The sequence below is a fragment of the Erpetoichthys calabaricus genome, chromosome 14 (assembly GCF_900747795.2).
Source record: "Erpetoichthys calabaricus chromosome 14, fErpCal1.3, whole genome shotgun sequence".
In the NCBI taxonomy this organism is placed as follows: Eukaryota; Metazoa; Chordata; class Cladistia; order Polypteriformes; family Polypteridae; genus Erpetoichthys; species Erpetoichthys calabaricus.
The window spans coordinates 89,987,054-90,009,235 of NC_041407.2; the positions used below are offsets into that span (position 1 = coordinate 89,987,054).

A 22,182-nucleotide genomic window follows, 5' to 3' on the forward strand; every position below is an offset into this window, starting at 1 on the left:
ATTTCATCTCATTCTTGCATGCCTTCTTCTTTGCATTTTCCATTCTCTTTTCTCCCCTGCCAATAATAAACACTTCTTTCATTTAGGACTTCCACATTACACCACCTCCAAGTGCTTTTTCCCCATTCCATTTTATTTGGAATGACACCTTATCTTTGCCATCCATTACAACCTCAGTTGATACTCCCCAATGACATTAATGCCGGTGTATTCAAAATCCATATGTAAGTTTATTATTGTAATGGTGGACTACACTCCATTACCTTTGAGGTCTGTCTGTTCAACTAGCAAGTTTAAAAACCGATCGCCACAGTGGTCAGCTCTAACAGATTGGCTTTGAATGGGATCGGGTCACTGCCTTGCTCTTCTGCCCGCACCCAAACACGGCTAATTCCAGCCTTAATGTCAGTGTTGCTAGCATAGCCACTGGTATCCCAAGCCCTTGATTTGGACAACAGGAGACTGGGTTCATATACTGGGTCCATCCGCCATCAGTGCATAGTGTGTCTGTTCTCCCTCTGTTTGTGTTCGTATATGTCCTAGTTTTCATCCTGCACCCTAAAGATGCTCAAATTTGATTAAATGGCCAAACAGAACTGGTGTGGCTGGCGCTAGTGTGCCCTGTGATGAATGGCACCCTATCAAGTTATTTCCAGCCTTTCACCTGCTGTTAATGTGATGTGGCTCCCACAACCCTGAACTGGTATGGAAAAAACATGGATTTACAATTAAAGTCTGTTAAATGAAAATTAATATTTACATGAATTTCTGGTTTTTGAATAATCTGCGGTGGGTTGGCACCCTGCCCGGAATTAGTTCCTGCCTTGTGCCCTGTGTTGGCTGGGATTGGCTCTAGCAGACCCCTGTGACCCTGTGTTCGGATTCAGCGGGTTGGAAAATGGATGGATGGATGGATGGATAAAAAAAGCTTTGGAGTGGCTTTTATTTTGACAAGTTTACGAGCCGGACTTATCCGCAAGGAGCGTTTGTTGTCAGCCGTTGCTAAGGTTCCCACTGCGCTTGCGCGATTTTTGGATGCTTTTCATTGTGGCGGCTGCTTTTCATTGTGGCGGCTACATGGACGAGTTACAAGGTGCCGAAGAGGTAACCGGTCACTTAAAAATCAACTAAAAAATACAAATTTCCGAGTTAACGTGAACGAAAACTAAATAAATTATAGTAATAATAATAATCACTTTTTATTTAATCTTAATGCTAGGTTGCATTCGTTGTGGATGATGTGACCACTATCATAAAAGATGTAAGTTTGTTAAGTATTGCCAGCAGATGTCCGCGGTTCATTGGAGCGGAATTAACAACCGGACAGTTCGTCCGTCATTTATTCAGATTTACATTCTTATCATCCCGTCCTTAGGCTGTGGAAAACACCATCGGGACCAGTCCCTACCAGCACAACCGGGTCAACCAGTGGACTTCGAGTGTGGTGGAAACGTGCTTGAACCAGCTCACTAAACTTGGGAAACCCTTCAAATACATAGGTAGGTGGTCAATTCTGGAACAACTAAGTAAATGAACACATTCGGGGTACCGTCAGCAAGAGATCAGAATAAAGTTAGTTTAAGGGGGCCGCTGTGGAAAAAGGCCTGCCCAAAGGGGTCCACTTGTTGAGACGGTTAACATAATACTTTAACAAATAGTTAATCACGCGTAGAACAGCTCCTTTCTTTACTTTTTATTCTCCGATACACAGTGTCCCCTCATTCCCTTAAGTAAAACGCCCACAGACTGGTAACCAACAACAGTGACAGAAGAAACGCCTGGGGGAGGGAGGAGTGCAGGGTGACTTGAGCTCAAAAACCACAGCGTATGTGTAACTTCGGTTTGTATTGACGCGGTCGGTGGAAGTTCTAGTGGTTTTTAAATCGTTCTAATGACTTCCCCCCTATTTTTTATCATTCCAGTGACTTGTGTCATCTTACAGAAGAACGGAGCGGGCCTGCACACCGCGAGCTCCTGTTTCTGGGACAACACTGTTGACGGTAAGCGAGCGCCGCACTTGTGCCACTGAGGCGCACTTTGAGACGCGCGCACTCCGCTCCTCCTCCTCCTCCTGCAGCAGCGTCAGTCAGCCACAGCAAACGCAGTCGAAGAGATAGATAGATAGATAGAACAAGCCTTCCTCACCTCTCTAAATTTTGCCAGAGCAGCTTTATTCATTGTTCTAATTGCTCCACATTGGTTTAAACATAGTGCGATAGTTATAAACAAAATTTTTAGTAGTGAATTGCGTTAAAATCCCAATTATGTTTTCATACAGCACTTTTCAAGTCGAATACTGCAGCCGTGACACGACCACAGACAAAAGCAAACACAAATATAGTAGCACGTCTACTTACTGAGCAACTTAGAGACATGTTCATAAGGTAGCGGTGCTTTAGACTGCCCCCCACCATAATAGCAGTGCAGCCCCGACCACTGACCACCGCTTCAGTCACTTGTTAGCAGTAAAGGGAACCGTTAGAGTTTAACACAGGGAAGAAAAAATAACATTTTTTGAACAACATTGAAGTTGTTTTGTATATTTTATTGTTTTACCCAATAATTACTATTGTTATTTCAGTAGAATTGTACTAGTAGCTGCTTATGTATTATTACATGATGTTTAATTGGACTAGGTAACAGCTTGCTCTAAATACAATTGTCATCCTTCCGCATCAGGGGTATGGGGTATATTCATCTACCAGTTATACGGTGCCTTTTACACATCTGTCACATAATGCATTTTCTGTTATATACAGTAATGCCTTCCATACGTGTCTATATTCTCAATTGTCAGTTAACCAGTGCCTTTCATATCTCTCTCCATCATATAGTGTATTTTTCATTAGTTAGATATACAGATGGATAAGAAAGGCATTCTATATCTACCAGTTATACTGTGCCTTTCACATTGCTTTATCACATAGTGCCTTTTCTATTGGTTATAAAATTCCTTTCATATTTGGCTACCTATCTACTGATTACATAGTGCCCATCACATGTCTCTTCACTATCATATAATACTTTTTCTGTTTTACATCTATCATACTTATCATGTAGTGCATTTTCTATCATTTAAATATTCATATGTCTACCAGTTACATAGTGCCTTTCACTTCTATTCATATCTCTATCATATAGTGCCTTTTCTATCACTTATACAATAGCTTGGTCTATATACATAACTAACAGTTACTCTGTGCCTATCATTTCTCTCACAATCATGTAGTGTCTTTTCTGTCTATCAGTATATAATGCCTTTCATATCTATTTAGTGTTCTTATAGTTATACAGTGCCTTACACCTTCTCTTTATCATAGTAGTGTATCTCATAATCTATATACAGTATTAATTAGTTGATGAAAGGCACTATATCATATAATGCCTTTTTCTGTCTGTCTGTGTACCCATCTGTAGTGCCTTTCATATCTACCAATGGCGCTGGAGAGTGGTGAAGTGCTGCATGTTACTGCTACTGTTAAAGAAGTAACCAGTGTACATTTTACATAAAGTGCAATGGGGCACATTCCTTGAAATATATTAAATAATTAATTTAAATTGAAGTTTCAAATTAGTGCTAATTATACACATTTCGAGCATTCAGTTCACTTTATATAAAAGAATAACTGAACTGGTGATAAGCTCCAGCCCACCACAACAGTGGATGGACAGGTCATGCTGTATTTGACCACTGAGAAAGCAGCTGGTTGGTGTTGGTGTCCTGGGTTCAAATTCTGTGCTTAGTTGCTATCTGGAGTCTACCCCCACGCTGCCAGCCTTTCAGATATGAGGAGCACACTGGTGGTCTGCAATTAGCTCAGGGCTGAACTGCCATGCTGCCCACACTTGGCTCTCATGTTTAGTTACATATTTACTGTTACAAACAGGCAGTAAGTAGTACATTCTGTGCCAATCTCTTCCACAGTTCATTCTGGTTTTCATCCTTCTTTCCAGGCAGCTGCACTGTAAGATGGGAGAACAAGACGATGTACTGCATTGTCAGCATTTTTGGCTTGACCATCTAGTGCCAAAAGAAGCTCTCAAGATCTGGTCAGCCAAGAACAGCCCGTGCACTACTTGGACTTAAACCTTAATCATGTAACCTCTCAAAAGTACTCAACATGGAAAATGCAAATTGTATGTCACACTAAAATGAAAGAAATACAAAGTTCAGAATGCAGGGAAAGCGAGACAATGTGTGACATGCAAGAAAATGCTAGAAAGTTATTTAGTTATAGATAAGGGTGTGTGTGTGTGTGTGTGTGTGTGCTAGTGTTAGTGGACAGGCCAGTCGGTTTCATCACAGTGGAAGACATCAGTATAGCTTTGGGAGTCGGGGACTCATGAATACCACACCAGTGACAAAGTGACCAGTAATGCCCAATGAAAATGGCCACTGAGCTTTCCAGACAACACGGCGGGCCAAGTTATTACACACGGACCAGGCACAAAAAGGTCTAGACACACCTGCTGTAGCACATGGATGAGCAATTTCTTTTATAAATGTGACTCCATTTCAAAATTCTATCTCAATTTTCAATAAATACTAACCCGAAACTGGTTTGATTTTAAAGCTCTTCTTTTCTTGTACACTCCACGCACGTCAGCATTTTCTTCAGGTTAGATTTTTCTCCTCATAAAGTGACGGCCCCGAAATGGTCTCCAGATTTCTTTACTCTGGTTTCCTGCAGGCTGTGACAGGAAGGTGTTGGAACACACAATGCTTTGCAGCTTACTGCGTGTGGGACTGCGTTACCACATACTGGTCAGAGTGCCCATGCTGACCCCCTCCATCCATCAGCAAAAGCCCCTCCAATGGGCACATGAGCAACAGAAGTGGATCCTGGAGTAGTGGAAGAAGGTGGCCTTGTGTGGTGATTCACATTTACTTTTAGATCAAGCGAGTGGTTAGCCGGGTGTGTGTGTGGTTACCTGGGGAAGAGATGGCAGCAGGATACACTCTGAAAACAGGGCAGAGGCAGTGTGACGCTCTGGCCAATTTTTTGCTGCAAAGCCTTGGGTCTTGGCATTCACTTTGACAAGTAGCACCTGCCTAAACATTGCTGCAGACCGTGTAGACCCCCTTCGTGCCAACAGTAGTCCCTGCTAGCAGTAGACTCTTTCAGCAGAATAACATGCCTTGTCACACTGCAAACATTGTTCAGAAATGGTTTGAGGAACATAAAGCGCCCAAGGTGTTGACCTGGCCACTATATATCTCAGATGTCAATGCAATCAAACCTCTGTGGGATGTGCTGGAAAAATAAGTCCGATCAATGGCCGTCTCAGGCTGTGAGGCTGAAGTACCACCAAAGTTCAGGTCTCACCTCCGACTTGCAACAAGACCCTCAGCAAATCACTAAACCTGCCTGAATTTAAACAGTAGCATAGACACCACCACCACCATTATTATATGGGTCCCTCGTGCTCTGGGACTTAGGATTCCACAGGTTTCAAAGTAAGGTAGTTACACTCGCTGATCATTGCGCCAGTGCCACCATGAACTTCTCTTGAAGTACTGCAATTAAACGCCAACGCGTCTATTCACCCCCTTGGACATGTAGGCAGAGGTTCTAAGTGTGCCACTGTGAGCTTTCATAAATTATTGTTATATATAATTATTACGTGAATATTTTATAAAAGATTATTCCTTTATTGAAGCCCCAGCTGACAGGGATAGACTGGCCAGGAAGATGGACAGAAACCTGTGAAAGACCATGCAGCCAGGCCATTTTAAAATGGTGACATTTGATGAATCACTATATGGCCAGAGTGACCAGTGGCTACGGCCTGTAGAAGCCATGAGAACAGGGCAAGGTGTTATTTGGCTCTGAAGTTGTGACCCCTAACCTGTCACGTGTGTAAATATACGAGTGTTTAAAATGACGAGGCTCCATCACAAAGGCAGAAGCTGACCAAGTGCTGCTCCCCGGCCTGGCTGGAGGTTCGTATAGCTGTCAGCATCCCTACACTGCTGGCTGACTGACTGACACCCATAAGTTCCAGTGGCCTGCATAGATTATGTAAACATAAATCATACATTGTATTATTCGTGGCAGAAATGACATTTTAAAGCAAGTGAAACTCTTTTTGTACCATATTGCTTGCGCCTGATTATTTCCACCATGGTTACTTAAAGGGATGTGAATGGCATCACTCTGTTCTGCATCAGTGAAGAACACAATTCCAGGGAGTGAGCGCCCCCATGCTGGATATACAAGGCATCTTCATTTTCTTGTTACACAAAATTGAATCACAGAGGGTTTCATTTGGCTTTTTTGACACTGATCAGCAGAAAAAGAGACACCTTAATGTCAGCATGAAAACAGATCTCTGGAAAGGGGGCTGAATGACTACAACTATAAAACACAAAACAACTGATCACCCAAGACTTCACCCCCTTTAACACAGCTCCTCTAAATCATCTCTGGGGCAGCCCACTGGTTTTAGAAGTCACAGAATTAGTTTGAAGGGAGAGCACCTGTCTGGAGTTTCACTTGAGTGTATGTGAAGGGCAAACTTGTGAAGAGTCAGTATGGAGGGCTAACCTGCACAATGAAGACACGAGGACACTCCAAGAAAATCCAGAAAAAGGAGATTGAAAAGCACGAGTAAGGAGACCAAAAAAAGAAACCCCCAAGTTACTGAATAGCCAGCTATAGTCAGTTATGAAGTAATGGAAAGAGTATAGCAGAGCTGTAAATCTGCTAAAGCAGGCCATCCACAAACCCTGCAAGAACACCAGTGAAGGAGGCCATCACGAGAACTCCCGAGTACTCTAAAGGCATTAGTGGCTGAGGCTGGAAAGACAACAGCTGTGACGGGGGGTATTCACCACACACAGCTTCATAAGAGAACGGCAAAGATAAACAACACACAGGCAACACGTCTCAGGCTCGAGAGGACACAGGCAGCTGGAAGAAGGGTCTATGGTCACAGGAGACCAAAACTGAGCTCAAGGCTCTCATGCCTGCCATTAGTGCATCTACTCAATGCTGACTTGAATGGGTTGAACACTTATGCATTCAACTATTTAGCACTTTATATTTGTAATTAATTTCTACCACTTTGCAGAGATCTGTTTTTACATTGACTTCAGAGTCTTTTTCGGTGTCGGAAACACCAAATTAAATCCATGGTAAGTCAATGTTGGATAATAGAGTGGAAAACATCTGGAATACGTTTTTACAGGCATTGAAATTCTACTCACTGATTACAATGCGTGTGACCCTATCCACCTTCATAAAAGGACAAGTGTTTGTCCGTGTGTCTGTCCAGTTGCTATGTCTTGGTCTTTACAACACATGGCACATCACTGCTTTTATGAATCCCATACCAAATGTCATGTAAGAGACATATGCATTGCACTTTTACATTCCAACAGATGGTGCACCACAAACATCACTGCTTTTATAAACCCCATACCAAATGGCATAAGAGAAATATGTGTTGCACTTTTACATTCTAACAGATGGTGCATCACAAACATTACCACCGATTTTAGGAATCCCATACCAAAATGGCATATAACAGACATATGTATTGCACTTTTACATTCTAACAGATGGCGCATCACAAACATTACTACTGCTGCTGCTTTGCAGTAAGGAGACTGGAAGATTGTGGGTTCGCTTCGCAGTTCCTACCTGTGTGGATAGCGCTTTGTGTACTGAGAAAAGCGCTATATAAATGTAATGACATTATTATTATTTTAGGAATCCCATACCAAATGGCAAAACAAACATATGCATTGCACTTTTACATTCCAACAGATGACGTATCACAAACATCACTGATTTTAGGAATCCCAAACCAAATGGCATACAAGAGAAATCGCATCACAAACATTACCACTGATTTTAGGAATCCCATATCAAATGGCATGACACTGACATATGCGTTGCACTTTTACATTCCAACAGATGGCGCAAACATCACTGCTTTTATGAATCCATTACCAATTTGCATAAGAGACATATGCATTGCATAGTGCACTGCAAACGTTAACGCTGATATTTACTTCGATTTTGCCCCATCTTAGACAGGTAGCACAGCTCGTGAACATATGAAGATTCCTTCAATGCCGATTTTAAAGCGCAATACTATGATTAAATTTGTATTTTGTTTGCAGCATTGCAACTCCAATTTTGGTCTTTAATTGAAATCACTGTTTGACCAGTTTCTTTCTCTGAAATGTTGCCACCATTTCTTTGATGTTGTTTTTAAATACTGTACACTAGGGGGTGCTGATAACAGAATAATGCAGCATTTACTGTATGTGCCATCAGACTGACAGTAAATACAAGTCTCCAAGTCAGAAATTACATAAGAACACCCCATCAGAGAAAACAACGCTTTCCAAATTCTTGTGATATTAACGGTGAAAAATATAACCCAGTCAGCCATTTTGCAGTTAAACATTTAACGCATTTCGTCAGCTCTTCACGACTACAAAATATGCAGTTTGTCTTCCTAAAGAAAAACAAAAAAAGTAATCAAAGTAACAGATCGACAGCAGCCTCACTCGTCTCAAGAAAGTCGGATCAAAAAAACAAGAAAACACAAGGAACTGGGAAGGTGAAACATCACAACTTGTAGCAACGACTAGTTGGGCAGCATTGGTTACCCCCTCTGCAGGCTCCATTTGTGTGCCCTCATTACTCATTCAACAAATAAGGGCATCAAGAAAACTGAAAAGAGCTACACTTGTCTGGGGTGGGGGAACCACACACTATGGTGAAAGACAGTCTCCTCTAATTTTTCTTTTTAAAAATCCCCTCTGTTGCAAACAAGCAGCCACAGATAAACAAGCAAATTCCACCAGCAATGCTCCTCCTCACCACCCACAACTCCTCACTTTACCTCAATCCAGTCTTCAGAAACTAGCAGCACAAAATTAAATCTTAGAAGCGTGTGTCATGATCACCAAGTCAGAATGCCTTATGAGCACACAGCGGGCACTGTAAAGACATCTCGGCTAAGGAGAGCAGTAAAACTTTGATTAAAAGCCTCCAGGAGGCGGCTGCGCGTGTGGTTCGTTTACCCGGTGGATGAACTTACGGCACTGATGCATCAAAAAATGGTTTGCTCCCTGTGAACAAACCTCGAACTATATAGGAGACAAAGCGAGTGTGTGTGAGCTCTTTGTACTTCTCATATTAGAAATCACACCTTTTAGCACGACAGGAACACCAGCACTGCAGTGGTATTGTTTGGTTTCCCCAAGATGGATAAATTGTGTTCCAAGCTTTGGTGAAAGGCGCTTTAAAGGAATACTCCCTCAACCAAAAATTGCCATTTTAGTGCTTCCCATGTGTTGTATGACTGAGAAAATCCATTAATTAATGGAGATGAATTGCAGATGTACAGTAGTAGGCATCAATAGGGACAGCAGCAAATATCAAAACATCAATGAAAAATCTGCAGCTACCCGTGTCACAGAATCCACCTGTCAGGCATCCATTTGAACCTGTTAGGAGACCTGGGTTCGCTTCCCGGGTCCTCCCTGCGTGGAGTTTGCATGTTCTCCCCGTATCTGTGTGGGTTTCCTCCCACAGTCCAAAGACATGCAGGTTAGGTGCATTGGCGATCCTAAATTGTCCCTAGTGTGTGTGCCCAGCGGTGGGCTGGCGCCCTGCCCGGGGTTTGTTTCCTGCCTTGCGTCCTGTGTTGGCTGGGATTGGCTCCAGCTAACCCCCGTGACCCTGCAGTTAGGATATAGTGGGTTGGATAATGGATGGATTGATGGACGAATGTTTTAGCCAACATTGTTCTATTAACCACTTCTGGAAAATTCACTTGTGCACAAATTTTCTACTTCTGCGTTCTTTTCCCATTGGCTGTTTGTGAATCTATTATCTGTTTGCTAAAGCGCCTCTGATAAGCACAGACGAGGACTTTTCTTCACCTGAAAATGTTTTCACGCGCCTTTTCCTTAACTTTTAATCTCTTGTAGTACACAAGTGTCAGATCAACATCACTGCAGTGGTGATGCCACAAAAAGTGGACGTTCACCAATCAGTGAGCTGTGATTAGGCAGGACTCCCAACCAATGAATGGCAGTGGTGGGTCTTGAGTTCAAAATCTCGCACTCATTTTAGATCCACATTCATTCAAAGAGGAATTTTCCAGAAATTGCTAACAATACTTTAGTAGAAATACATGCCTGGAACATTGCAAGCACGTGACTGGGTACCCAACATGTGAATTACGCATGGGTGTTTGATGCTGGCCCTCACTCACACTTATTAAATAGGGAATTTGGTTATCTCCATTATCCATAAAACACAAGACAAACAATTTTTCCTCATCCTAACTGCACACGAGGTAACTAACAAGACAGAAAAAAATATTCCTTTAAACATCCAGCAGAAGTGCACAATTGCAATAAAACGCAACCCAGAATCTTACCTCCAGGAGACATTACAGTAAACTGGCCAGTCTATTGCCATATTTAAAAACAAACATTTCCAAACTGCTGTGTGCTATGAATAATAGATCCAATAGCAAATATAAGCGGATCGTGAATTACAAAAGAAGGTTTGTAATTTGGGAGAGAATGAGCTAAACAAGTTGGCCAAAGAGTTGTCAGAATAATCACAAATGTAAAAATTGCAAAAATCGCCCTCGAAAAGGGACAAGCAGCCATTGATAAGAGCTACTCATTACTATGGGTCTACAAAACGCCTAACCACATTAGTAACAGCTTTAATAGTGGGGATCAAAGGATGTTCAGCCTGAACATGAAAAGCGTGTTCACCGCTGCTGATTTCACAAGTGGCAGCAGATTAGCTCCTGTGTTACTATGAAGTGTGAACTGTACATTTCTAGCTTTTATGTGGTATACAGTGTATGTTTGTTGGTTCAGAATCACATCAATACAGAAACCAAAATCCACAAAAATAAAAGTATCAGGTTGCCCCTGAAAAATCTAACAAGAAAGATGCAACCAGGGATTCACTCTGGCCTAGTCATCATGTACCAGGATCAGCCCCCACCATACACCACAGTGAACAGATGTACTGCAGAATTTCCATCCCACGGCAGCACATCCCTGAACAATGAGCCAAAGTCCACCCAGACTTTAAACTTGATATGCATGAAGAACCAAAAGAGTGATGGTGCCCAAAACAGAAGATGCCACAGGGATAATTTATGGGTCAGTTGAATTCATTCTTCAGCACCAATTTTGTGCATATTGGGTGTCCAGAATATTAACACCTGAAATGAAGCAACACCACATTCACCATGTCAGGCAGAATCTCAATCTACCGAGTTTAGAAAAGGAGATCTTGCAATAGCATTTCACAGCCAGAGATGAAGCTTGAAATATTATCAATATGTCCCAAACACTTATTAAAACAATGGAGATGATCCAGCACCACAAAATTCAAGGTTCAAGCCAGTGACCGCAAGATCACGTGTGCCTTTGTTTTTTTAAATGACAAGAATCTATTCCACATCTTGACTTATCTTAAAGGCAAAACCAGTCAGTATCACCTTGATTTGCTCTGCCACTTTAAACAACCAGGAAAAAGCAGACACGAAATCTCCCCGCCATGCTCTTGTGCTCCACCAAAATGTGCCTGCTCATATTACAAAGGCTGCACTGTGAAACGCGTCTGAATGCTTGGACCACCATGCATTCCCCAATGTGATGAGCTAAGCCTGTGGTACATGCTGTGCCAAAGAAGAAGTCACGTCAAATACAGAAAACCGCTGAAGCAAGCAAGACAGAATGTTTTAAATGCGTGGCAGAAAAGCCTCATGAATATTATAAGAACTGGGTTAATGTTCAAGGGGTTTATTCAGAAAAATGTGTGCACAGTTTTAATGGTTTCTCTTAATAGGCCAGGTAGCAAAATTTCTGATCACTCCTTATTAAAGGAATACTCCACATTAAAAGAATGTGTTACTTACCCTCATGTAGTTTGTAGTGATGGCCAAGAAAAAAAATTTAACCTCATCTTTTCATACAGGAAAAAAAAAAGTTTGATACAACATAAGTCAATGGTAATCAACAGTGGACAACAGCGAACACAATCCATATAAATAAATAAAATATATATGCCGCATAAACCAGACATGAATGTATCCAGTTATATACTCACAATGCACCACACACAGCATTTTTATTAACATATTGCTCAATAAACCACTTCTGGAATAAGTAGTTGTAAGTACTTCAACTGAAGCACCTCATTCTTCATTAGTCACGAGTCCAGCCCAGTGGCTAACACTGGGTTTCACATGACATCAACAGTACAAAAATTCACAGAGACAAGCATAACAAAGGATTAAAAATTAAAGAAACGCAAGTGAAGACATCATCAGAAAGAGAATCCACATCGGATTTCTGCAGATGCTTCAACATGCGGGGGGTCAACTCAGCCACGCAGTTTCAGTCCCGTGGTACTCCAGCTGTGTAGGTATAAACGTAATGATGGAAGGCAGGTCTACAATTCAAAGGCTTAATAACATCGCAGCATGTTCCATTTTAGTTCACAAGATTTCTCCCCATTCCCCCAACCTACCCGCCCCCAAAGTGACTTAGCAATATTTTAATAAAAATAAATATGAATGGGGCAATGCTAGCAAGCGACCTGATGACTTCACATGTGGATTATGAGATCTGAGTAACAAGAGCTTTTTTCCTCTTCTCCGTTTTGATATATTTTGCTGTTGTCCAATGTTGGTCAAAATGGACTTCTATTGTATCAGAAACATCCTCTCCGAACTGAATGTAACATGAGATTAAACATTTTGCGATGCCTTCACTACAAACTACATGTAGTACATAACATTTGAGGTGAAGTATTCTTTTCACGGGAGGAAGGACCTTGATAAACTAATAATCGTGTATATTACGTACAAGACATTTCACTTATTGCTAAGAAAATTAATCCAATAACATTTTCTTGCCTCTGTAAGTAATTTGGAAAATCAGAATTGTTATTTATTTGGTATTTAACTGAAAAAAGCCAATATAAATTCAGAGTAGAATACATTATAATACAGGAACCAATCGTTAAGAGTTCAGGCCTTGATGACAACCATTCTCCCTCATTTTGTTACGGCCTTATGCACACAATACAATCATGCAAAAGAAAAAATCCTAAGGAAGCCCTAGACTCCATCTTACGGTTTTCTTAATTTAGCACCATTTATCAGATGTTTATTGAAGCCACATATATACAGATATATACTGTATATAAATACTGTGTATGTATATACTGTATATATAAATACAAAAAAAAAAAAAAAAAAGGAAAAAAAAACCATGGTTTACAAAACCAAACTGAAATTTTACTTTCTACAAATCACAGCAATATAGGTTTTAGAAACCAATACCTGCTATTTATTTAAGGTATTTGTTTACAGTTTGGCAATTTTTTCATAGTTTTATTAAAAAAAATACTGGAATCAAGTCTTTATTTATAAACAGTTGTTTTCTGGAACCTGATCCCCGTCTTCCTCAAAAATCGAGTCCGCCCTCCTCCTCCCCCACCCACCCCCAGTCCAGAAAATAGAATTCCCTACCACACAAATACTTTTGACTTCATGAACTGCCCACACAAAACTCATTGGTTTTTTTTGTTGGTAACAGATCTAGTAAGGATTTGGGGAATTTAGGCCGCTCAAGAACCACCACGGGTTTTAAATAATGAAGCTGTTTGAGAGCTAGGTCTCCACAGTCTGTCAGTGCTTTGTCCAGGATAGACTTCAGGTTCTGCACTGTAGCAGACTCCTCAGCAGAAAGCATGGGCTGAAAATCTGTCAATTTGCCATGCACTAGAGATGCAGTTTTACCACGCACGAGGCCCATGCCTGTCTGGTTGTTCTCTTTGACAGCACAGGCGCGGCGGTAAGCATCTTTTCGTTTCGTAACTAGCTGGGCATCTGAAAGGCATGGATCCCACTGACTAGTCTCCTCACAGTCATCGTCTTTGTCATTACTTTCTTGAATGAACTTGAGGAATGAGGACTCAAAGCCCATAGGCTTGTAGGCTTTCAAATCAAAGGTTTTTGGCTGGGAACCACGATTATTACTAAGATGGCATTGCTGGTTTCCTATTGAAGGGCTAAAATGTGGGTCTTCCTGCTCATTCTTTCTCTTTAATGGAGGTCTAGAGGGTGTGGAGAAAGAAACTGTTCCCGTGTTGGTGTAATCCACAAAGCCTTCATCTTTTTTGTAAAACAGTGTGGTAGGGGTTGAGCTGAGCGGGTCAGGTTTAGATTTCTTATCAGGCTCATGAACACTCCTTTTCACTTGTTCACTCATGCAGCCATTTTTTACCACCTCCCCATAGAGCAAGGCATCAGCATCCATGAGAAGTTTATTGCTGGGGACATCCCCTTCAAAATCCAAGTGATCCACCTCTTCGTCAGGCTTGGGTTTAATGGGTGACAAACAGATTTGCAATTCTGTGCCTAAAGGACTTATTTCTAGGGTTTTCTGCTCATCTTTCCCATCAGCAAGTGCTGATGTACACACTTCATTAGAGGAAACAGCAGACGCAGCCGATTTCGTCTGAATTATCTCCTCTAGCTTTTCTGCATTATTGACAAGATCTTTATATTTCCCTGCAATGTAGCTAGGCACCATATCATGGCAGCGCTTATAGTGTCGAATAAGGCTGCTCTCCAGTGTAACAACTGACTCACAGTCTTGTACCATACACGGAAAAGCCACTGAAAAACACCTGTCCTGGCACATCTGCAAAGCTTCCTCAGGAGTCCTAAACATTAAGGTTTCCTTCCGTCTTCGTATGATTTTTCTAGATGTCATGACTAGTGAGGAAGTCCGGACCTTGCGCGTTTGTGTCACTGACCGATCAGAGTGTCTCTCACCTTTAGGGGTCCTAGTTTCTGGGACACCAATTTCGGGAGGCTTTTTCTTAAAGTTCTGAACATCATTATTCTCATCTGACTCCTTCTTATTCTTCAGTCCAAATACAAAGGAATCATAATGTTCCCAGTGTCGGAAAAATATGTGCTGTTTCAAATTATCCGCATTGGAGAAGACACGTGCACAACCATCAAAAGTACACCGATGATGGCTACGAGGGTCATTCGGCTTGGTGAACTGGCCTTTGTGAAAGAGACGAATATGGCGAACTAAACTACTGTAAAGATGATAACTGGCAGAGCAGTTAGTGTAGCTGCAACTAAACTGAGGTATTGGTTCCTCAGAGGCAGGGGTCTGCAGTCCAGGGGCTTTAAGGGCTGGTAAATCTTGGTCCAGGTTCTGCAGCTGCAGATTTTCTGCTGACAATGATTCATCAGTATGAAAACGTTTATCACATGCCTTATGCTTGCAGGGTCTGCCTTTGTGTTTTGCCAAATCCTTTTTGTTTCCTTCAATTTGCTGAAGGTCCTCCTCCAAGGAGAGCTGATTTCGGTTATAGCGATGCACTGACTGGAGGTGTCTGACAAGTCCATTCTGGTTCGTAAAGGCAGAACTACAGTCTTTGTGTACGCAATGAAAGGGTTTGTGGTACTTTGTCAAAATGTAACACAGATTGCCTTTGGCAACCAGGCGCCGACTTCCCCTGCCTTCGTGAGATTCTTCGCCATTGTCTTCAGAAATAGATGGTTTTCCAGTACCATCAGTCTCGTCTTCATCCTCCTCAGCCTCTCCATCATCTTCGTCGTCTTCCTCATCCTCGTCTTCCTCCTCTTCCTCTCCCTGAATACTATTATCCCACTCGCTTTTCGTTATCCATGGCCACCGATTATGATTGGAACACTTCTGCGGACAGACAGAACCCTGACTTTGAACACCTGCAGGCGGTTGCTGCTCAGTCTTTTCTGTAACATTCCCCTGAAGGTCAAGACAACCAGACGGCTTTCTGACCATGTTAGCTTCTTCCCGTGCCCTCCTTTTCTCTGAACAACTCATCTGTGCAACCAGCGACTTGCTTAAATCGTGCTTGTCCATCAGGTGCACTCTCAGTTGAGACTTCCTGGTGAAACACCTGGGGCAGAGATGGCATTTGAAAGGCCTGAATTTACTATGAAACATTTTCATTCCTACCACTTTCTCCTTAGGAAAGTTGTGTTTCTTCAAATAATGCACCAAGAGGGCGGACCGAGTCACACTCCTAAACTTACAGTCTTTGAGTTCACAGAAGTATGGCTTGGTGTTTGGTTGCACCAAGAACTGGGACAGTTGTTTGTGCTCTTCTTCAGGCAACTGAGAGAGAAAAGAAGAGGGTGACACTAAGCCTCCGTCCACTGCTGGGACCCTTAGCTGCTGGGGTTTGTTGCTACGATGAGATTTAAAAAGTGTTTTGCTGTCTATTACTTTGGCAGGGGAACTAGCACCAGCAAGGAAAGGTGAAGAAACGTGTACATTAGACCCTGAGAAAGGATGAGATGTCAGAACAGATGTGGAAGCAGCATTTGAGGTGTTCAAGCTAAGTCGGCTAAGAGCAATAAGTATTTCCATTAAGGATTCCTCATTACTGGTACTTGGATGGGGAGCCAGGGGATCAACAGAGTTTATCTGAGGGGAGAATGAAGTCACTTGGCCTGATGCATTAGATGGCAAAGAACTTGACTGACCACCAAGGCTCTGCTGCTTAATAACTGGTGGCTTGATGTGTTGGACTCTCCTAGCTGCAATCTTTCCCCTGCACAAATTCTTTGAACTCTCCCCTTTCTTTCGGAACTGCAAAGGATGGGCAAGTTTTAAATGCTTTTGAATGTCTTTTGCTACTGCGAATGTTAAACCACAACCCTCAAAGCCACATGTAAATGTTTTGCCATCAAAGCAAACTGCCACACTTGTAAGTGTTCCTGTAAGGTTACTACCAGTTGAGGAAGTCTGTGAAGCAGGGCTGTTAGCCAACTGTGAGATTTCAGTGGATTCCTTTTTGATGCCATTTATAAGCTCCTCAAGAATCGATTTTGGTCCATTAACAGATTCAGGTTGAGGAGCTGAGATTTCCACCGACTTACCTTCGGCACCAACCTCTGGGAAATCACCAACTAGTCCAAAAAGAGCAGGCTTGTTTTTACTGGCAGCAACTAAATCTTCATCTGTAAAACTGATGCCATGAGTGGACAAGTGCTTTGCAAACTCCTTTTTGGAAAAATAGAATTTCTTACAGCCAGGCTGCATGCAGTTATAGGCAGCATCTCTAAAGTGCTGGGCTTCATGGTGGTAAAGTTGGCCAAGATCACTAAATTTAAGACTGCAGCCTTTCAGCTCACACTGATAACTTAGCTGATAGCCATGTGACTGTTTATGGGAGACAAGTTCATTTGTGCTACTGAAGCGTGCACTACAGTCAACTGCCACACACATGTATGGCTGAGGTCCATAATGCACGCGCCGATGTTGTCTGTGGTGAAAAGGTGTAAGGAAATGCCTGCGGCAAAATGTACACTTCTGCCTACGGTCCTTCATTTCCATATAATGTTTTATGTTCTCATCAGTTTCCGAATGTTCTGACTTTATGTGTATGCTTAAATATTTGAAGTGCTTAAAGATGCGAACACAGTCCGTGGCAGGGCAAGGATAAATGTCTCTGTCCCTCAGTTCAAAATTGGCGTCAATATAACTGAACGTAATGTGGTCACTCTCGTCTAGCTTTCTGGGTGTAAGTGTCTGCAGTACAGGATCTAAGCCAAGTGTATTCTGGCCGTTCTCTGGTGCGTTAGGATCCAGTCTTACATCCCCTGGCTCTAGATTACCAACTTCTAAATCCAGATCGTCATCATCGTCATCATCATCCAGCTTCTTTACAATCTTCTTTTTCTTCTTTTTCTTCTGAGGCCGGTGATTTTTTCTGGATGGCATACGAATGTGTTCTGCAAGGTGTGGCATGAATGCCTGCTTGCCCTCAAACTTCTGAAGACAAACTGGGCATGTAAAAATACCATCCACCATGTGCATCTTGGAATGATGCAATATTCGTGCTTCAATAACTTCTCTACTGCAAATAACACACAAAAATTTGTACTGTAGCCATCTCTGGTAGCGTTCAGAGGTCCCAACTGGTTTCTTCTTCTTCAGTGTCAAGTCATCTTTCTTCTGCTGCTGCTTTTCTACTCTTTCCTCTTCATAATAATCCAACTGCTGCTGCTGATCTGAAAGAAAGCTCTCCCCTGAATGGCTTATATCAACATGTGTATTTGCACCAGAGAGCAGATGGTGCTCTGTTTCACTTGGTTCTTCAGGCTCCGATTCATCTGATGGATCCACGCCCAGAAGCTTTTGACAATGCCGCTTCAGAGTTTTCCAGTCCCAGAATTCAGGGTCAAATGGCCAAAGGGCTTTAAGAGCCAGAAGTAACTCGCAACGTAATGAGTTGGGTATTATGCAATTTTCCTCATCATATTTTTGGTCTGGCTTCAGGTATAGTTCTTGCAGTAAGTCATAAGCCTCTTGTGTAGGACCAAGCAGGAACTGTGTTAGCTGGCAAACCCTACTAACTTCCAAATCTTCAGACAGTAGACAAGCTACAATTTTACAAAGAGAGCTTCTAGTCTCTGCATCATCCTGGGAAGGGATTTGGAAAGCTCTGACGCAAAGCTCAATCGATACTGCTAATCCCAATTCTTCAGCCTAGAATTTGAAAGACAATACAATATTCAGATGAAGTAGCATGTGAGACAACAGAATATTTTTATAACTTACATCTTCAAAACATTCTCTTGAGTTTAGTATATTTTAGTTGATTGAAAATTGCATAGTGTGTATTTAATGCACACTTTGCCACTGAAAGTTAAAAAAAAATTGTTATATGCAATTCTTACTACTGAGCAGTCAACATTTTTAAAGAGTTTATTACTGTTAAACAAAATATATCGTACATATGAAAATAAAGTAGGACAAACCTCAGACTGGATTACTTTGACTAAGAAAAGCAAGTGATATGCAGTCTTGGCTATGGAACCAAACTGACGACAGCGTTCCAAAAACGAATCCAAGGAAGAATCTATTCTTCTTTGCAGCTTGCTCCAGAAAAGAGTTAGCTCCCTGTAATAAGAAATTAACAAAGTATATGCATAGTAAAAGTAAACTTTTACATGCTCCAAATGAAAAAACAACCATGAGGTTAGGACTGGACCGCGGTTAACAGTCAAGTAAAAAAAAGTGCACAAACTGAAGCATTTACTTTTAAATACAAGCAAGTGTGGAAAGAAGGATCATTTTGATGAAAACAGGTCATCGAGCCTGACAGGATCATCAATTCCATTCACTAAATTTCTCCAAAATATCATTAAGTTGAGTTTTCAAAGCCCCCAAAGTACTACTGTCTACCACATTATTTGGTAACTTATTCTATGTTTCACCAACAGCTGGGATCCCAGGTTAAGAGTAATAATCTTTACATTTATATAGCACTTTTCTCACTACTCAGAGCGCTCTCCACATAGGACCCAGGATACAAACCCAAGATCTCCTTACTACGAGACAGCACTTGTACATTCTACAATTGTATTAGCCTTCTAAATCATGTTTCCAAACAAGCTGTTCTGAAACAGTGGTCCAAGGACCAATGGTGGTCTGTAGGCTGACTTAGTAATGTTTCTTAGAACATTTTTTGTTGAGACAGAGACTATGGAGACTGTGTATGACTTTCTGGCATATTAACTCTACACCACTGCTTCAGCTATGATCTAATATAGTTGTAGAGATTGGACTCTTTCTTCCCTTTGATGCAGCTTTAAACTTAAAATTTCTACCCCTGTCCAACCTCACTATTTCACTACATGGAACTCCACCTTAAGAGCCCACCACTGGCAACAGCAATACCTTAATTCCATGTGGATGCTGACATATGTTGTTTCTAATGTAATTTTCTAAATTTGTGTGTCATCACACAATCTTCAAGAGTTCATTTTGGATTATTAATGAATATCTATAACTTTGAAACCTAAACCCAGTAATATCTGAATGTTAGTCTTGTAATGCAGAAGTTCCTTCCAGGTAGACAGGATTGAATACCTAGTAGGCAAAAAATCAAAATAAGGACAGTGTATGCAACCCAGAGCTAAAGGCAGACAGCAAGTGAAGACAAGACCTGCAGGTAAACACTAACAAAAAGGAGTTACAGTACAAGAAATAGCTTCTAACAATGAAAGACTGAGGAGCGATGCAAGTCTGATAGGAGTTCTATTGGTGCTGGATTTCTGTTGTCTTTCTTAGGACACCTTCATAGGGGGTAACAGCAGAAGTGGTAGAGGCTTTTAAATTAAGAAGGTGCTTTCCAAATAAACAGCCCTGCTCAGGCCTACTAATTCACTATTTGAGTCTGTGTGACAATTCTTCTTTGCACCTTGGATTTTTATCATACCTTTGACTTTGATCAAGAAGTCCGCTGTCAAAAGCATTTTGTGAAACACTGTTCTATACTAACTGGATATAAGAAAATGATTCAAAAAAACAAACAAACATTCAGTAATTTGTTCTTTCCATCACCTCACAATTTAAGTTTATCAAATGTTGAACAGTAAGGAGAACACAGTTCAATGTGTATCCAAACCAAAGTTATCCACTTGATATGATTTAATAAACACTGTTTGCATTCCCTTGCAAGTCCCAGCACCAACGCTAAAATATTCTCAATTCAAAGAACTATTACAATATTTTAAAGTAACGGGCCTTTGGGTTTTTTTTCCCCTCTTTAAAACAAAAAAAAAAAAAAAGCATATTTTGTGCATCAATAGACTAGAAAGACTTACCATGAAAAGTAAATGCTTTCTTTCTGTAACTGTTGAGTGAGATAAGTGGTGCAAAGTACAAACGCAGTATTCTCTTGACCTTCTGCCTCCAGGTTGCAAATAATATCCAGTACCTCTTTACAATCTATACTCGATATCTAGGGTCAGAATACAAGATAAATTATCAGACAGCAGTAGAAACAGCACAATTAAATAATGCTGTCAGCAAGTATTAGCATATAAAAACATTTAAAGAAATTAAAATTACTACAAAACAAACAAAAAAAAAAAACTGATAAAGATATAATAATAAATACTATACAGAAGGATTTTGCATTTTTGTGGAGGAACAGTTTGTCAAGAGGTTTTACTATAGGCCAGAAAGACAAGTATGCAGGAATGTGAAATGTTTGGGTATTTTACTGTACAATGCACAACTACAGAATACACTCTAGCCATGTTTGGCCAACTTCCTCTACTTTTTAAATTAATTACATCAGATTTTAATTAGAATGGCCCTATTCTCACCATAGTCGATGATCACTGAAGATTCTTTGGGATTATTTTTTTAATATAATTTTGAGATACTGTCCGAGTCTTCAAGACTGACCAGTACTGCCTCCAGAACAGAAATGGGAGGGAGGCGTGGAAAATTGGGCAGGTTTCTTTTAAAGAAACTTCTAATTTAAAAACCAAGGGAAAAATTGTGTTGCTGGAAAGTTACATTTGAATTGTCAACTTTCATAACATGAAAATATCTACATACAGTTCTCTATCTTAATTCCAAGTGTTTTTCAACCTTCTCAACCCTACTCAGTATTTTATCTTTGGAATAGGTACAGTAGTTAACACATAGAGGAGCAACAAATAAAAGCTCCTCTGCCTTGAAGTGCATCCTGCAATGGTTGCATATTCTGAGTGATTAGTGGATGACCGATATATTGACAAAAGTTAGAATTTCACTGAGGCACAAAGCAGGGCATATAATGAAGCATAGCAGGACTTAATTTCCCTTGCTGACCAGGGTGGTGTAAATTCAATAACTTGTGCCAATTTACAGCTCTATATAGGGTCTCCAATTTTTTACAAGAGATATGAAATAATGTGTCCACTTGAAAATGCCTAAAATTTCCCAAAGTGTTCCTATGGAAACCTTCGAGGAAGCCTTAGTCTCTAAAAAAATAACTGACTTGATTGGAGATGAATTCTGTTAACTTCACATCTGGTAACAACAGATGGTTAAGACGCCAGTCACAAGATCAGCGTATAGTGCATAATAAATCGAGCTCCAAGATAAACGGAGGGTGACCGGAGATAATCACATCGTACTTGCAAAATTTGATAATGGGTAGTAGTAAATTATTATTGATAAAGAAATTCTCTATTCTTTAATAGCCATGATGAAACAGTTGAGTAAAAAAAGAATATTTTCTTGATCTTGGATTTAAGAATCTTCATGGGTCTGTTAAATTATGGTCCACTACAAACTGTGCGATTGCATCTGCG

General features: G+C 41.0%; 2 protein-coding genes across 2 annotated transcripts in view; one reads left to right on the forward strand and one right to left on the reverse strand.

Moving 5' to 3' along the window:
- Positions 1 to 1,050: 1,050 nt before the first annotated feature.
- LOC114664657 (dynein light chain Tctex-type 1-like) lies at positions 1,051 to 4,560 on the forward strand. Its single transcript, XM_028818847.2, has 5 exons — positions 1,051 to 1,104; positions 1,220 to 1,261; positions 1,376 to 1,499; positions 1,923 to 2,000; positions 3,955 to 4,560. Exons 1-5 carry the CDS (start codon positions 1,078 to 1,080, stop codon positions 4,023 to 4,025), a joined length of 342 nt encoding a protein of 113 aa, XP_028674680.1. The 5' UTR covers positions 1,051 to 1,077; the 3' UTR covers positions 4,026 to 4,560.
- An 8,370-nt stretch (positions 4,561 to 12,930) lies between these two features.
- rlf (RLF zinc finger) overlaps positions 12,931 to 22,182 on the reverse strand; it is a 59,311-nt gene continuing 50,059 nt past the window's right edge. Inside the window, exons 6-8 of the mRNA XM_028818397.2 lie at positions 20,698 to 20,834; positions 18,847 to 18,988; positions 12,931 to 18,574 (exon numbers count right to left, since the gene is read on the reverse strand). Coding sequence (XP_028674230.2) covers positions 13,559 to 18,574; positions 18,847 to 18,988; positions 20,698 to 20,834 — 5,295 coding nt within the window. The 3' untranslated portion in view covers positions 12,931 to 13,558. The remainder of the gene's footprint in view (positions 18,575 to 18,846; positions 18,989 to 20,697; positions 20,835 to 22,182) is intronic.

Excerpts from the sequence above, each read along its gene's own strand:
- LOC114664657 (XM_028818847.2), top strand. The coding sequence starts at position 1,078 with ATGGACGAGTTACAAGGTGCCGAAGAG. Across the intron at positions 1,105-1,219 it reads AGTTACAAGGTGCCGAAGAG|GTTGCATTCGTTGTGGATGA; the intron begins GTAACCGGTCAC and ends TCTTAATGCTAG. Across the intron at positions 1,500-1,922 it reads GAAACCCTTCAAATACATAG|TGACTTGTGTCATCTTACAG; the intron begins GTAGGTGGTCAA and ends TTATCATTCCAG.